Source organism: Fonsecaea monophora, assembly GCF_001642475.1.
Source record: "Fonsecaea monophora strain CBS 269.37 chromosome Unknown Scaff49, whole genome shotgun sequence".
NCBI lineage: Eukaryota > Fungi > Ascomycota > Eurotiomycetes > Chaetothyriales > Herpotrichiellaceae > Fonsecaea > Fonsecaea monophora.
In genome coordinates, this window is record NW_019173980.1 from 187,335 (window position 1) to 201,815 (window position 14,481).

General features: G+C 52.0%; 6 protein-coding genes across 6 annotated transcripts; 3 read left to right on the plus strand and 3 right to left on the minus strand.

The window, feature by feature from the left end:
• Positions 1-115: 115 nt before the first annotated feature.
• On the plus strand, positions 116-864 carry AYO21_06855 (hypothetical protein; the record flags this gene model as incomplete). The annotated part of the gene is made up of 2 exons (XM_022656814.1): positions 116-140; positions 197-864. 2 exons carry the CDS (start codon positions 116-118, stop codon positions 862-864), a joined length of 693 nt encoding a protein of 230 aa, XP_022510929.1.
• Positions 865-3,128: 2,264 nt separating this feature from the next.
• On the plus strand, positions 3,129-4,893 carry AYO21_06856 (hypothetical protein; the record flags this gene model as incomplete). The annotated part of the gene is made up of 2 exons (XM_022656815.1): positions 3,129-4,535; positions 4,615-4,893. The coding sequence occupies 2 exons, from the start codon at positions 3,129-3,131 to the stop codon at positions 4,891-4,893; spliced, it is 1,686 nt and encodes a 561-aa protein (XP_022510930.1).
• A 728-nt stretch (positions 4,894-5,621) lies between these two features.
• AYO21_06857 (hypothetical protein) lies at positions 5,622-7,399 on the minus strand (the record flags this gene model as incomplete). Its single annotated transcript, XM_022656816.1, has 4 exons — positions 5,622-6,060; positions 6,115-6,286; positions 6,340-7,158; positions 7,222-7,399. 4 exons carry the CDS (start codon positions 7,397-7,399, stop codon positions 5,622-5,624), a joined length of 1,608 nt encoding a protein of 535 aa, XP_022510931.1.
• A 517-nt stretch (positions 7,400-7,916) lies between these two features.
• AYO21_06858 (hypothetical protein) lies at positions 7,917-9,286 on the minus strand (the record flags this gene model as incomplete). Its single annotated transcript, XM_022656817.1, has 2 exons — positions 7,917-9,158; positions 9,254-9,286. 2 exons carry the CDS (start codon positions 9,284-9,286, stop codon positions 7,917-7,919), a joined length of 1,275 nt encoding a protein of 424 aa, XP_022510932.1.
• A 529-nt stretch (positions 9,287-9,815) lies between these two features.
• Positions 9,816-11,736, minus strand: AYO21_06859 (hypothetical protein; the record flags this gene model as incomplete). The annotated part of the gene is made up of 4 exons (XM_022656818.1): positions 9,816-10,251; positions 10,317-10,973; positions 11,084-11,171; positions 11,262-11,736. 4 exons carry the CDS (start codon positions 11,734-11,736, stop codon positions 9,816-9,818), a joined length of 1,656 nt encoding a protein of 551 aa, XP_022510933.1.
• Positions 11,737-13,173: 1,437 nt separating this feature from the next.
• AYO21_06860 (hypothetical protein) lies at positions 13,174-14,298 on the plus strand (the record flags this gene model as incomplete). The annotated part of the gene is made up of 1 exon (XM_022656819.1): positions 13,174-14,298. The coding sequence occupies one exon, from the start codon at positions 13,174-13,176 to the stop codon at positions 14,296-14,298; it is 1,125 nt and encodes a 374-aa protein (XP_022510934.1).
• Positions 14,299-14,481: the final 183 nt, after the last annotated feature.

Genomic DNA, 14,481 nt, shown 5'->3' on the forward strand with positions numbered 1-14,481 from the left:
TCCGACCAATCGCAGTCCCCGACATCGCATCTCTCGAGGTCCACCAGTTCGTTACCTGGCTGTCTTTCCACTGTCGACTGAATAGCGACCTCGACATAGACACCGAACCAACATAATGCGAATCCGATTTCCCTTCGCAAGTATGCAGGCCTGACTGCCTCTCACATTTATCTTGATGCTAACGAGTCAACTATAGTAACCTTCGTCATCCTCCTGGTCTTCTCCTCCAGTCTCGGCCTGCTCCCACACTCATCCCTTCCATCCACGCCAGCCGCCGCGCAACCATACATCCCTTCGCAGTCCGACAAGGCCCTCCACTTTATATGCTTCTTCCTCCTCACTGGGACCTTTTACTTCATCCTTGACACCTCTCGGCGCCGCGTGATTCATCTGACGTTGATTGTATGCACATTACTCTTGGGGGTGGGGAGTGAAATCGCACAGGGACTTTTACCCAATGATCGTGAATTTGACGCTTGGGATGTCCTGGCAAATGTCGTGGGAAGTCTCGCAGCATTGTCATTAGCGAGCGCTTACCATCGACGAGCAGCTGAACGGAGGAGGAGAGCGAAATACTCTGCACTGACGGGTGACGGCCTGGAAGGTGAAGATCTAGAGCTTGGGGAGGGCGCCAATGGTACTCTACGCTCGCACGACGTAGACGGCGACGGAGGTCAAGAGACAGGTGTCACACCAGCACGGACGGTGGAGGAAGAGCTGGACAACTGGGACGAAAACGCACCAGATGATGCCTGGGATGAAGACGACGATACGACCGCAACGAGCGGGCAGCACACGAAAGTCACCCCTTCAACGAGCTCTGTGGCGAGCGAGGAACCACCCACGAAAGTTGCAGTAGACTGACCAGGCAGGACGAAGGTGTCTAGTATATGTTAGGAACGGGATGAGACGACACGGGCTACATGAAATATTCAGCTGACTGAATCGAAACACAAATATATCCACGGAATGTACGACTATTGTCCTGCAACGCGCGTCTGGGCAGATGGCGATGATTTAGACCTTTGTCAGAAATAGTAATGAAGAGAACCGACCGGAAATCATCGAATCACTCTTTCATGATGCAGAGAAGTATATACTACACTGTTTCTTGGGATTGACTGGTTGCTATTCGTAGCAAAGCAGGCTACTCTCTGGCAATGCTTCGTTGACCTTGCTGATCCTGCCTTTCGTAATCTCGATATTCGAGTCTTTGGGATACCTAACTACCCTTATACATTGCTGTGTTCGTTTCGCTTCATAAACATGATGGCCCAATTCCACAAGGACGTTGGCTAGTATTTGTTCTCGTCCCCCTTGAATGCTCCATCTCGCCATTGAAAGCCCACGTTGTTCCCCCACCGGGTGGCAGATCTAAGCCTGACAATCATTCCTTGTCCCTGTCCATCGTGTCTCATGTTCTGCATGTCTTTTCAGGCAATTCGGTATGGCCTAGCGAAAGCAGCTAAACCTCCCACAGCTGATCCGGAAGGGATTCCTCCTGACGCCGTGACGGCTAACAGTGACTCCACCGCCAGCGTGGCGACCGCCCCAGTTCCTGATCTCGTCGTTAGCTCTTGTTTGCATCGCAATGAGAGAGTGTCGGCCAGGATGACACTGTTTTCCCATAGAAAATTTTTTTGAGAGAGGGTCGACTTACTTGGTGTAAAGGAAAGGCATGATCGTTGGTCTTTTGTTCGTAGTGTTTTTTGGCTGGGGAGGGAGGTAGGCTAACGACGCGGCGAGGAGTGTTGGTTCGCGGTGTTCCTGATTGCAGAATGGTTTGGTAGTGCGAGTAACTCACGAAGAGAATGAGTGCTATTGGTACGGTCCAGACGCACGATGAGGGCCAAGTGACAATAGAAGTGGATTGTGAAACGAGAGGTTACAGTGTAAGGGCCAGAAGATATCTTTCACTGGGGAAGTCGCAGCTGTTATATGCTAGCAAGTCAGTAAGTACAACCTGCGGAGGCTGGAAGAGTTCTTGGTATGACGCTCTGCAACATTCAAGTGACTCGGCATAAGGGGGCGTTTTGCCAAGGACATCGAGGTGCCAGTTTAGAGTGAAAGCAGGCTTTTTGGCTTTGCAACATGTCGAGATTGATTCGAGATGGGCAGTCGAACAAGAACCTGCCACCCTCCAAGCCACGCGCCGTGTTGGAACTTGAAGATCAAATGACGTAAAGCGGCATTCAGCCTCGTCGTTCACGTGCCAGTCACGTTGATCATAAACAATGCTGCTTTGAACATGACCAGCAACAACCTCATCCCAAGTTGATTTGCTGTCACCACCATGTCTCCATCTTCAAAACAAGGGAAATCACCCTGATACTTGTAAGTCCTGCTAAGATGAATCCATTACTCCAAGCGCTACCCTACTTTAAAGCGATCAGGCCAAGAGATGGTCAGCCTTAGAATATCCGACTTTCAGGCTTGGGACCCAACTACATGAAACGCGCTTCCCCTGGGTTGCGCGAGGCTCTGCTACAAGATATCACACCACCTCAGCCTCCTGTCTGGCGACTCTAGTCGAATGGTTGCTGTATCTGCCTCCGCATGCTCTACTCCAGGACGGTCTCTATCGCTGCTCTCACCACCAATGTGGCTCCTCAGTCCACTGCCCCCCGCTTCTTCAACCCCCCGTCTCAGGTGCTGGCTCAATGTGTATCAGATCGTCATCGCTTGGCCAGAGACGAGAACTTCATATGTCGCCATTCCCTCCTTATCACACCACTGTTGGTCGTCGCCTATGGAAATAGTTAGGGCAAATATCCTTATAGATCTTCTGGGCTATCTGCCAAACATGGAATATGAACATGCCGCAGGCTCGGTTTTTCTCTGTCTTCTCTTTTTGCATTGTCAACTTTTTGCTTCATTAAGCTAACACGACTTCGAAGACGCCGCTGGTCGGTCCATAGCATTTCTTTTCTTGCATTTGACTGTCCGACTCATCACACAATATCCCAAAAACCACTTGGACGTCGGCTGGCCCCGTTCAACAGCAGACATAATCCCGCGATCAACTTGCCACGACGTCACACAGAGACCTCCAAGCCTTCAAACATCTCACCGGGGGCCCGTTAACATATTCAACAACCCACACGCCTGACTTGTCGACGTTGCCAATCATGGCGGAAAGATCAAGGTCAACACCATTAATGCGAATGCTCCTCTCAGGAGAGGTCAGTGGAGAAGAGCCTAGAGATTTGTCTCCCAAAGAGAAGTTCAATAGATGGATGGTCAATGAAGGATCTCGCCGTCTGTTCGTCGGTATCTTTATACTCGCGCACTGCATGTTGTACGGCTTCGGCTTTATGAACTATCAGCTCAAGGACAACCTAACCAAAGCCCGCGCCACCTTCGGCTACGGCTATCCCATTGCTCGATCTGCAGCCCTGGTACTACACTTCGATGTCGCCTGCATTCTTCTACCGGTCTGTCGAACTCTCATATCGCTCGTTCGACAAACACCGCTCAACGGAATCATTCCCTTTGACAAGAACATTACGTTTCACAAACTCGTGGGCTTTTCCATTGTGTTCTTCACGTGGGTCCACACTATCGCTCATTTACACAACGTGGCACAACTCTCTGCAAAGAACAACGGAGGCTTCATCGGTTTCGTCAAACTCAACTTTCTCACAGGCCCCGGCTGGACCGGCTACATTCTCACAATCACCATCATGCTCATGTTTTTCACCGCCCTCGAAAAGCCTCGACGGGCCAATTACGAGCGCTTCTGGAATACCCATCATCTCTTTGTCATCTTCTTCATCTTCTGGTCTATCCACGGCGCGTTCTGCATGATCCCGGCTGACAACAAACCGTTCTGTTTCGGCAACGGCTCCTTCTATCTGTACTGGATGGTAGGGGGGTTTACCTATCTCGTGGAGCGTGTCCTACGCGAAATCCGTGGCTATCAGAAGACTTATATAACCAAGGTGATCGAGCACCCCTCGAACGTGGTCGAGATCCGGATCAAGAAAGAGCACACCAAAACCCGGGCAGGCCAGTACATCTTCCTATGTTGTCCGGAGATATCACTCTGGCAGTACCATCCATTTACGCTCACGTCTGCGCCCGAAGAGGACTATCTCTCTGTCCATATCCGCATGGTTGGCAATTTCACCAAAGCCCTAGGGAAAGTACTCGGATGTCAAGGTCTCAAAGCGATCGACGACAAGAAAGGCCCGTACTCTGAAGACGTGTCTACAATTGACCAGAACGGTGAGAAGTTCACCAAACTTCTCCCGCGGCTGTACATCGACGGGCCCTTTGGATCCGCCTCGGAAGACGTCTTCAAGTTCGAGACCGCGCTCTTGATCGGCGCGGGTATTGGGGTGACGCCATTCGCCTCGATCCTCAAGTCCATTTGGTACCGCATGAGAGACGCGGGATCCTCTGCTCCAAGGACGCGACTACGCAAGGTGTACTTTTTCTGGGTGTGCCGAGATTTTGGATCGCTCGAGTGGTTCAAGTCTCTACTCACGGCGATTGAGAACGAGGACAAGAGCCACGCCATTGAAATTCATGCGGTACGACTCACGTTCTTCACCCCCCCCCCCTCCCCCCTTATTGTCCCTTTTTGAAACTCCCACTAACACGTCCTTTCAGTACTTGACCGCCAAAATCACCGCCGCCCAAGCATCCAACATCGTCTTGAATTCCGGAGACACTGACGCCATCACGGGCCTCCGCACCGCGACCAACTACGGCCGCCCGAACTGGGACATGGTGTTTCGCGGCATCCGCAAGATCCACTGGCCGGGCGAGTGCGGCGTCTTCTTTTGCGGTCCAAAGGGCCTGGGGGCGGACCTGCACGTCAAATGTAACATGTACACCGAGGCGGGGGACAAAGGGTTCAGTTTTGTTTGGGGCAAGGAGAATTTCTAGACGGCGACAAAACAAGTCCGATGTATCGGGGTATAGGAGTATGAGTATGTATTATTATGTGCCTGCCTGACTGCTTGCTGCCTTTCTCTTTTCTCTTTCTGTTTCTGTTTCTTGTCTCTGTCGTGACTCCGAATGGCGTCTTGTCCTTCGTCCTCGTCCTTGTTGATCAATATAACGCGACATCCCTCGCTCAAGAGCTCTCCTCTTTGAGATATACTCGGCACAGTAGACCTCGACATTCGATGTGAAGTGAGGTGAGATGATGTATCAACGGCACACACGAGAGCACGGCAATGGAGAATTTCTACTCAAGGATTCATTCCTCATTTCTTCCCTGCTTCGTTGTATTCTCCTCTTCCAGAGGACGTCGTCCATCAGCCTCGTGTGTACCGAGTACTCAGAACCAACAACGGTGACTACATGGCCACGATGACTCGACAAGACTATCCGGTATCCTTTATTCCACCGCTTACCACTGCTGCAGCAGCAGTTACAGAGGTTAAACCGCGCCTTGGGTATTCCCACAAGTTCCTTCGCAGAAAAAGCAATGCCGGTCAGATTACTGTAAATAGTGTAACTCGTCAAGCATTATTTCATTCATACACATATACCCAGTGCTAGGAGGGCCAGCGGGTCAGAGAAAATCAACATGGTCCTCGCCAGCACTAGCAATGGCATCACCACTATCACCAGCAATATCTTCCACCACGAGACCTTGTATACAGTCATCATCTGTCCGCTCGGCTCAAACTTCTAAGCACTCCCCCAAGATCTCTTGGGGGGCTGGTCCCCGATCGTACTCCCAGCGCTTTCTTCGTCCCTTCTTTTTCTCGCTGTGTCAATTTCTCGGCGCATATGGCTAAAGCTCTTCCTGCCACGCCGTCTGCTGCGGTTCGATACTGCGCTATCCTGTGGATCCCGTCTGCGAATTTGTCGACTGTCGGGCCTATCGATTCCAAAATGTCACCTAGGCGCCGTGATATTTGATCCGTGGTTGGCGAGGCCTGGGGAGCTATTGAGTCCAGGGCAGTTGCATCCGCCTCGTCCAGGAGTGTTCTGTCTAATTGATTTGCTTGCGATGGGCTGGTTGGCACGTCAAGTTCCTGCAAGCTGAGTATCTTGGGAGGTCGTAGTAAGTTCTCCAGTGCCTCTTTTTCGGATCGCAAGCTGCCATCACCATTAGCATCGTGTCCACAACGTCTGCCGGCTCGCATGTCTCACCGTTTAATCTGCTCCTCCAATTCGGCAATCTTTTCAATGTTCTGCGTGTTCTTGGGATTCGGCCGTTCTGGAAGTGGTTCCGATGGCACGGATACTTCTTCGCGGCCAAACCAGTCCGACAGATTGGATCTGTTCGCCAGCTCTTTCAGCAACTCTTCTTCGATCACTCGAGCTGTCAAAAAGTTAGCATGGCAGATGAATTCGAGCGATTTCAGGGCCGCAAACCTGCTTGTATTGCGCTGGCCTCCCCAAATCCCGCACCTAATGGCTTTTCGTCAAGAGCACGCTCGGCGCACCAGATGAGAAGTTGTTTCATCCGTCTAGGCTCCGGGAGACCCTCACTTTCGATGTGCTTGTAATAGTCCGATACATCCAGTTCGGGATGAGGCAAGGCTTCATGGAGAGTTAGTAAATGCTGACTACTGAGCTGGAAATGCTCACCACTGGAGTTCCCTGAGTCGATGAGGGAACTCGCCCTTCGCCCGCGCATGCCCAAGCTACTCCTTCTTTCGCCCTTGCCGGCTTTGCCCTCTCGCATGGCTTTATTTCGTTTGATGACAGGCGTGTCCGCAAAAGGTAGCGCAATCTTGGTCGAAGCATGTACCTGTTGTTCTGTAGAAGCAGCGTCCTCTTTTGGATGTTCTTGTCGCTTTGAAGGAGGTGGTTCGTCCACCTTCTTCTCTGGCGACAGTTTGGGGGGATCTTTAACATTATATTTGCGCTTCTTCGTTTCCTCCCTGCGCTCGCTTTCTCCGACAGGGTTTCTATCTTGTTGTTCGTTATCTTTGGATAAGCGCTTTGAGCGACGCCGGGGGGGATCTTCCTTGGGAACGGGTGTTGGGAACGAGGTTCCATCCTTTCGTTGTGAGGGCTTTCGCTTCGTCTCTCCATGCTTTGCACTTTCGGTCCTGTCACCCGCCGGTTGAGGTATAGGCGCATCGCCCTCGGGTGATGAGCCATCTCTCCCTTTCTCTGTTTGTTTCCGTGGAGGCGGCTTCTTTTTGACGCGTTTAAACTGAAACCCATCATCCTCCTCGTCATAATCTAAGAGTCAATGTAAGTCCTTCTGCTCGCATTTCGCCTGGGTCCCTCCCGTTGTTTACATACCCATTTTCCTTTTCTTCTCATTACGGGCTGTGGCTGCTTGCGCAGCTACCGTATCGGAGGCGCCAACAGTGGTCTTCGCATTTCGGTTCCCTTGTTCCTGAGTTGAATAGACTGTCGCGTCATCTTTCTGGTGATTTCGCGCGCTTAACCTTCGAGTCGGCCTTTGGATCGATGACATTGGCAGAGTATGTAGCGGATGACGCGCAATTAGCATTGTGATTTGAGGGTTGGAGGTGGGCGAGGGAGTCGGATCCCGCGTTTGTTGGTGGATTGAGTCGCATGCGCAGGCGCGGAGTCGAGTCGGTGGTTAAAATCTAGGGGATTTCATTATAACAATATCTCTGCTAAAGAGTGATCGGACCGCAGCGCATTCGAGGAGGGGTGGGCGTGGTAATTGGCGTGAAGACAGGATTGAAGGTGGTGTTCAGCACTGAAGCGGCTTGCATCGCGGGCTTGTTGGATTGTTTACAGTCTGGGGCCGAGCCCGCCAATCACAGTTTTAGACGCCGCTTTTACACATCGATTGTACCAGTACCGCAGTCTCCTGCGCTCCCTCTTCAACCATTCACTTGCGCTGCAGGCTCCTTTCACGATCAACAGCGACTCAGGATCTGTGCGCGGCGCTCTCTTCTCGTGTTCCATCTACCTAGCTTCCATTTGCTACATACTCGGAGTCACAGTCTCAACGATGATCTTCAATTCACCTCGGATGAACACAGCCTCCATCGCTCGTTCAGAAACCTCTGCACCGTCACAGACTTTGCGACGTACAACTTGACCTTCTCGTTTGGATTGAGAGTCTCGGAAAGACATATTTGACCAAGATCCTGACCGGCAGAGACCACTGTGGAAGAGACCAGTTGCACCTCCCGACTCCAGCCATCGGGCGATAACCTGCCCTGCACATGGAGGCGCAGAAGCTGTGCGTGCAGACAAGCTTGGGTAACGGCTGAGGCTGGGTGAGGCCTCTGACCGGCAGCGGCATCCCCGACCAGCATGACCTTTCCACCTCTAAAGGTATTCTCGAGCGCTAGAGAATCTGTGATCACTTGAACAAACGGGTTTCTGGTCTTGGCCACCGCTTCCGCAAATTGTGGCGAGAGTTCATTCTGCGCGTCCGCCCTCATCTCGTCAGCTAACCGCGTACACATGCCACCAGGTGGCAGTGTGAAACAGTGCCTGACGCTGTTCACGTCTGTCATTAATTCTGCCAGTTCTTCATCCGTCTTCCTCATGTACCAACCCCAGTTGACCAAGTTGTGGGAGTCTGGAGGGCCGACTTTGCTGGCTGGAACGGTGTAGGAGAGCGTTTGGGAGTTTTGGTTGAAGCAAAACGTGGCAGACAAGTCCATGACCTGCCTCGCGTCAACTGAGATATCCTCAACCGGTACGAGTCCCCGGAACAGCACATATCCAGCATAGGTGCGCCTCGTGTCCGGGAGCATAATGTCCCGCACCCTGGATGAAGCCCCGTCTGCGCCGACAACGAGATCCGCGAGCAAGGTCTCCTCCTTGCCAGCGTCGTTTACGAGATGGATCTGTGCTCTGTCGTCGCACTCGATCACATCCCGTACGTTGCAGGAATAGCGATACGTGGTCGAAGCTGTCTCCTCACCACTCCTCTCTGTAAATGCGAGCATTAACACGCGGAATAGTTGAGTCCAGGTGGTCGCACAATTGTTGACGATGTCTCTGTGAATGATTATTCTACCTTCCGCGTCGAGAATATTCAACGAGTTGATCGGAATGCCGTAGCAACTCATGGGTGCATTTGCATATCTCTGGAGAAATTCTCCGACTTCATCCCCAATGCGAATTCCAGCTCCCTGGTCTTGTAATTGGCTTGACTGTTGACGTTCTAAGACAGTGATCGAACCAATTTCAGGGAGGGTCTTCAGCGCAACACCGATGCAGAGGCCTGCAATGGATCCCCCTACCTGCGATTATGAAAGTGATTAGACGTCATTCATGACTTCTAGGAACAAGGATTCTGGAGCCTGGCCCTCAGGTTTGAGCACAGGGTTTGACATACGATCACCACATTCAGACGACGCGACACACTCATGATCATGAATCGGCCAGCCGTGTCACAACTTCACAAAGGTATACCTGATTTCAGGTTTATCACAAGTGAACAGACACTTCTCGGGGCGAGCTGGGGACTATCTCGCCTTTAAGCCTTCGAAGTATAGATGTGGTGAGGCCCTGGCCGATACCCTGGTTACTGAAATTCAGCCAACTGGTGCCAAACCAATGTGGCATAACACGTCGAAATAGAATGTCTCAACTGTCGTATTCAGATACGAGGCAGAATCTAGGCCTCCAATTGAACAGCAATGTGAGCAAAGAATCAGGCTATCAATCCTCTCTGACACACCAGTTGAGCTGACCCATGCATGGATTATACGATAGATGCGCTCTTCATCCCACCATAGCCCGATTTCTTTCAGCCTCGCCCTTCGTATGCGCCCAGAGCTGATCGTATATCCATCCCACAAAATACGGTTATCCTTCAGCCCCTTTCCCATGTCACAGATGCTTTTATTTATAGTTGTTTAAAGGGAAGTTTAGACTAATGATCGTCGCACAGGATTTCATGGCTTCGGCGGCTGATAGACTGTATCGAGATCCTTTTTATCTGCCGACTCCTTCCCCGCTGGGTCATCCACAGAAGAGTCTGCTGCTTCCTTTGAGGGTTCAGCCGTGCTGGCCATGGGGGCCGAGAGGTCTGGCGAGTCATGTTTCGCTGGTTCCTCGGCTGTCTTGGGCTCAGAAGGTCTTGTGGTTGAGTCGGCAGTCCTCTCGAGGTTCATGTTCGTGGCTGGCGGAGGAGATGTGGATTGGCCTTTGTCGGAAGGACTCAGGAGAATGTCATCAAAGGTTGGTGACCTGGTGATTTTTGCGCTGCCTTGCTCGAGTATCTGAGGAGGAACAGCTGCACCGACTCTGGGCTGATTGCGCTTGAGGCCGGGGTCTGAATCTCCAGATTCCTCATCCGCCCCGAAAAGAAGACTTGTCTTTTTGATCGTTCTGGAGAAATTCGCGTTAGCTCCAACCAAAGCACGATACAGCATCGAGGAAGGGTCGAGACTCACTCTTGAATGGAACCCATTGCTGTCGTCGGCGAAGGAAGAGATTCCCACACCGACGAATACCAAGGTTTTTGGCTGGACCTTCTTTGTCCTTGTCCCCTCTCTGAGGGATCTAGGGGTTGCTGGGCCTCTCTCGCCAAAGCAGGGCCTCGTCCTGCCCCATCGCCTTGGTATGCCGGTGCCCGGCTGTAATACTGCGGTTCGTCATAATCCTCGATGTTTAGACTCTCGAGGGCTCCCGCGGCGACGCTCGAGTACATGTCCGGCTCGGGGTTTGAAGGGACAGCGTATTCAGGCCGGGGGTGAGCCGTGCTGCGCACGATGGACCGGACGACCCACGGATTCGGTCTTCCCGGCTGGTACCGCGAGGGACCGAACACTTTTTCCAGTTCGATGCGGACGCGGACACGCGAAGGGTGCTGGGTTGCGGAGCTGGTGTGTTCGAACCGCAGCAATGCGTTGCCAATGTGTCTCAGGCAGCTTTGGATGGTTGAGTCACCGGGCCGTGCGTTATCGCGGGATCCGGTCGCGTTGAGGGTGGGTTGATGATTTTTCCGAGCTTCCTCGTTTGCGCGGAGCATGTTCCCTAGCAGCGTCCTTGAGGAGGCGTTGTCGTCGTCGTCGTCGTCGTCGCTGGGGTTCTTGGACGAGCTCTCCTTCCTACACACATGTGACACAAACAGTTAGTTAGATAATTGAGTCTCTTCCCTCACAGGGTCTCTTGTTTTGTCAGAGATACACACGGGGGGGGGGCGAGTAAGAAAACATACTCGTCCGTCGAATCCGCCGCGTTCAACAGGTCACTAAGCATCATTAGGAGCGTGCTCTTGATCCGGTCCAGGTTTCCGCCCAGGTGGTCTATTTATCATTTGTTAGAAAAGAAAAGTCATTGGAGCTTGTGGCCCAGACAGATATGGAGTCAGTTGGAGCGGGATTGGCTAAACTTACCCATTTCCATGATCACGGCTCCCTTTGACGATGACGACGAGCTCTCCACGGCTCTCGCGACCAGGGCGTCCATATCCCTAAACACGGTTCCGCACTCGACCACGATCTCCTTGGCTATCTTCAACGTCGCGTCCGAGTCCGAGTCGGCGTCGGCGTCGGCGTTGGAGTCCAGCTTGGCCTTGCCATTATCATGACTTGCGTGATTATCGTCATGATCATGATCCTGGGGTTTCAGGTTCGCGCGTAGTTCCGCCAACACCGAGCATGTCAGCGACACGTCCCGAGCAAGGTCTCTGGCCTTGTAGGAGGCGGAGGATGGGATTGTAGAAGAAGATGAGGAGGAGGATGAGGCCGAGGACGCCGATGGAGTGGTAGTGATAGCGACGGTCTCGGAAAAGGTGTACAGCGCGATGGACAGCCTGGTGCCGACGCCGGCGACTCGGGCGATGGTGGCAACGAGGTCGACTTGAGCCATCTTGTTTCACTCTCTTTCTCTCTATCCCTATATCTTGCCGATTCTCGATTCTCGCAACAGAGACGTAATAGAGATGCTCAGACGTTGAGAGGATGACAGCGGTGATGAAGATGATGATCCTCCGAAAGAAAAATAAGATTGCCTCTCCGGCTGACGGCCGGACGCTCTGTTCTTCTCAGCCCCTTTCGACCGTCCACTATCCCCTGTAAATGATACCTCGTCCTGGACGTCGAATAAAGAAATGGCAACGGTTCACACAGACAGACATACGCCCCTCGTAAAAAAAAACCTACGAGTATGTATGTGATATATCCCGGGATAGGTGTCTACCTGGCGAGCTGGGTACCAGGGCTATTTATACTGTAAGCTGAAATCCTGTACTACTGCACTACTTGTACTAACTGCTAGTGTACTAACCCTAAACACTGTGATCTGTTCCAAAACGAAGCTGACTAAAGAAGAAAAAAACGGCCCCCGCAAACTATTTTCGGTCTCCGGGAGACGGTTACGAGCTAGCGAGTAGTACCTCTTACAAGTCTACCGAATAACCTTGTACCTTCCCGATCATCGCACAGAACGAGGTAATATGGATAAGGGAGTTCTTCGTGAGTGCTCATTAATGGGAGGAAACCCCCTTCCGAGGGTTCGCAATTATTGAACATTGAGATTTCCTTGGTCACCTGGCGATCCAGAATATTTTCCTTTGGCGTTCTGCGTTCTGCGTGCTGGATGTGGAGACATGGAATAACAGGACAAGAAGGAAGATGAAAGACAGAGATACTCGGTACTCTGCAAAGAGACTTTTGATGCACCGTCATGATCGTCGAGGATAATATCCTTTGCAATCTGGTCGAGGGATGGACATCCTGAATCCATGGAGCGAGCATGGCGGAGACAAGCTTTTCCGGTCCATGAGTCGAGAGAGCGGGAACATTACCTTTTCCGTTGCCGAAAATGTGGGGCTATGCTTACCTGTGGCTGCGGCGCCTCAGGCGCACACGGAGGCTGTGCTCGCAGCTTATTGATCGCTCATTGGATGAAACCCAGGAGAGATGATGTCACGGAAGACGCCCCGTGCCGAGCCCTGGCAAGCGGAAAGAGTCAAGATAGGACTGTGTGTATATGGGTGTATAGTGCAACGGCCAAATTTCCCTAACAAAAGAACCACAAAATTCTGACAACCCCTGGTGCTAGCTTGTCTTCTCACATACTGAGCACTGAGAGATCCAAGGAGCTCGTTTAGACCTTTCGCTTTCTCTTCAGCTTCATGCCAGATGACCAAGACAAGGCATACTCGCTGGTATCGTCACCTCGTCATGCTCTTAACAAGGTATATAAGTTTCTCTCGAGACGCGGGGGATTCCTGCCCTTTGATCCAGATCAAACTTTCCTACCTTGACATTCTTCACTTTACTTGATCTTCTGTTCAGAGAGATCATGGTTTCAGAACCAACATTGGGCGAGCGAAGACGACATTACTCGTCCCGGATCCAAGGACCTCCTCCATCAATCACCCAACAGCAGCCTCATCAATGGCCACTAGAACGCCCAAAGAACAAGACTCGGGTATTGACTACGCGTGCAGGGAAGCTCTCGTATGTCGACAGTGCTCAGGGCGTCATCAATCCCCGGAACGAGCCTTACAAGGCCATCTTCAAATCCGTCGCTGGATACGACAAACTCCCTCTGCCAAGGTCGCATCAAGTCATGTACACAAGCCTGAATTTGCGCAAGTACCTGGATCGAACCCACTGCTTGATGCTGCTTCACGCGCTGTCCAAGCAGAGAGTCAAGATATGGTTAAAAATTGGGAATAGACCCATGTCCAATGTCCACGTTGACCAGGCCACCGTCCTGATCCTTTCCATTGCCTTGCGCTCTAGGTCGGGGGAAAAGGCCGAGCTTGTCGGTGAGCTGATTGGTCTGGCCCACCCAAGAACACTGGAGTATCTTGCCAGATACATCCGGCCACCACTGTGTGACGCCTCAATCATCGCCAGCCTCGTCAATGCCACGGTGCGACAGTACACGCAACCCCGCCGCGCCAATAATGGGGAATTCGGCTCGTTTCAACTCTTCAGACTGGTTCCCCCGATAATCGCAGATCTCCTCATGAAACTCGATCAGAGAACCACCACCAACTTCCTGAAAGGAGTCTTGACAAGACTGATCACCAGTCACCCAAACGAGCACAAAGAGCGAGGCATGAAACTTGGGCTCCTCCTAGTCGGGATTCGAAAAGCGCTCCGTCGATTGCTGGAAAACGACAAGAAGAACCGCTCGCGCTTCGAGTTATTGGTCGACTGTGTCTTTGGGCTCTTGTCCAGTGCAGGCCCCTTGGGCGTGGGCGGCGCGCTGACAGTCGTCCAGCTTCTCGTCAAGCAGATTTGGAAAGCAAAGGGGGAAGTCAGGGAGAGGAAGCTCCGGGAACTCTGGGAGAGCATAGTCTCGCAGGCGGATATCCTGATTGAGAGGAATCTGGCGAGCGATAGATACAAGATTCGCAATTTCCACACCTGCAGATCGTGGATGAGGAAAGTGGACAGTGAATGGCCCATCTAAGTGGAGGGCGAAGGGAGTTTGCTGCTACTGCTACTTGTACTGGTGCGCGTGTGTTTCCTGGTCATTTCTCTAGACTAGATCATCTGCAAGTTCAGCGTTGATATATATGGTATGGGCATATTTTTTTGCGATAGATGATACCCCTGGCGGTGGCCCCTTGTACACGCATTCGAACAGTAACAT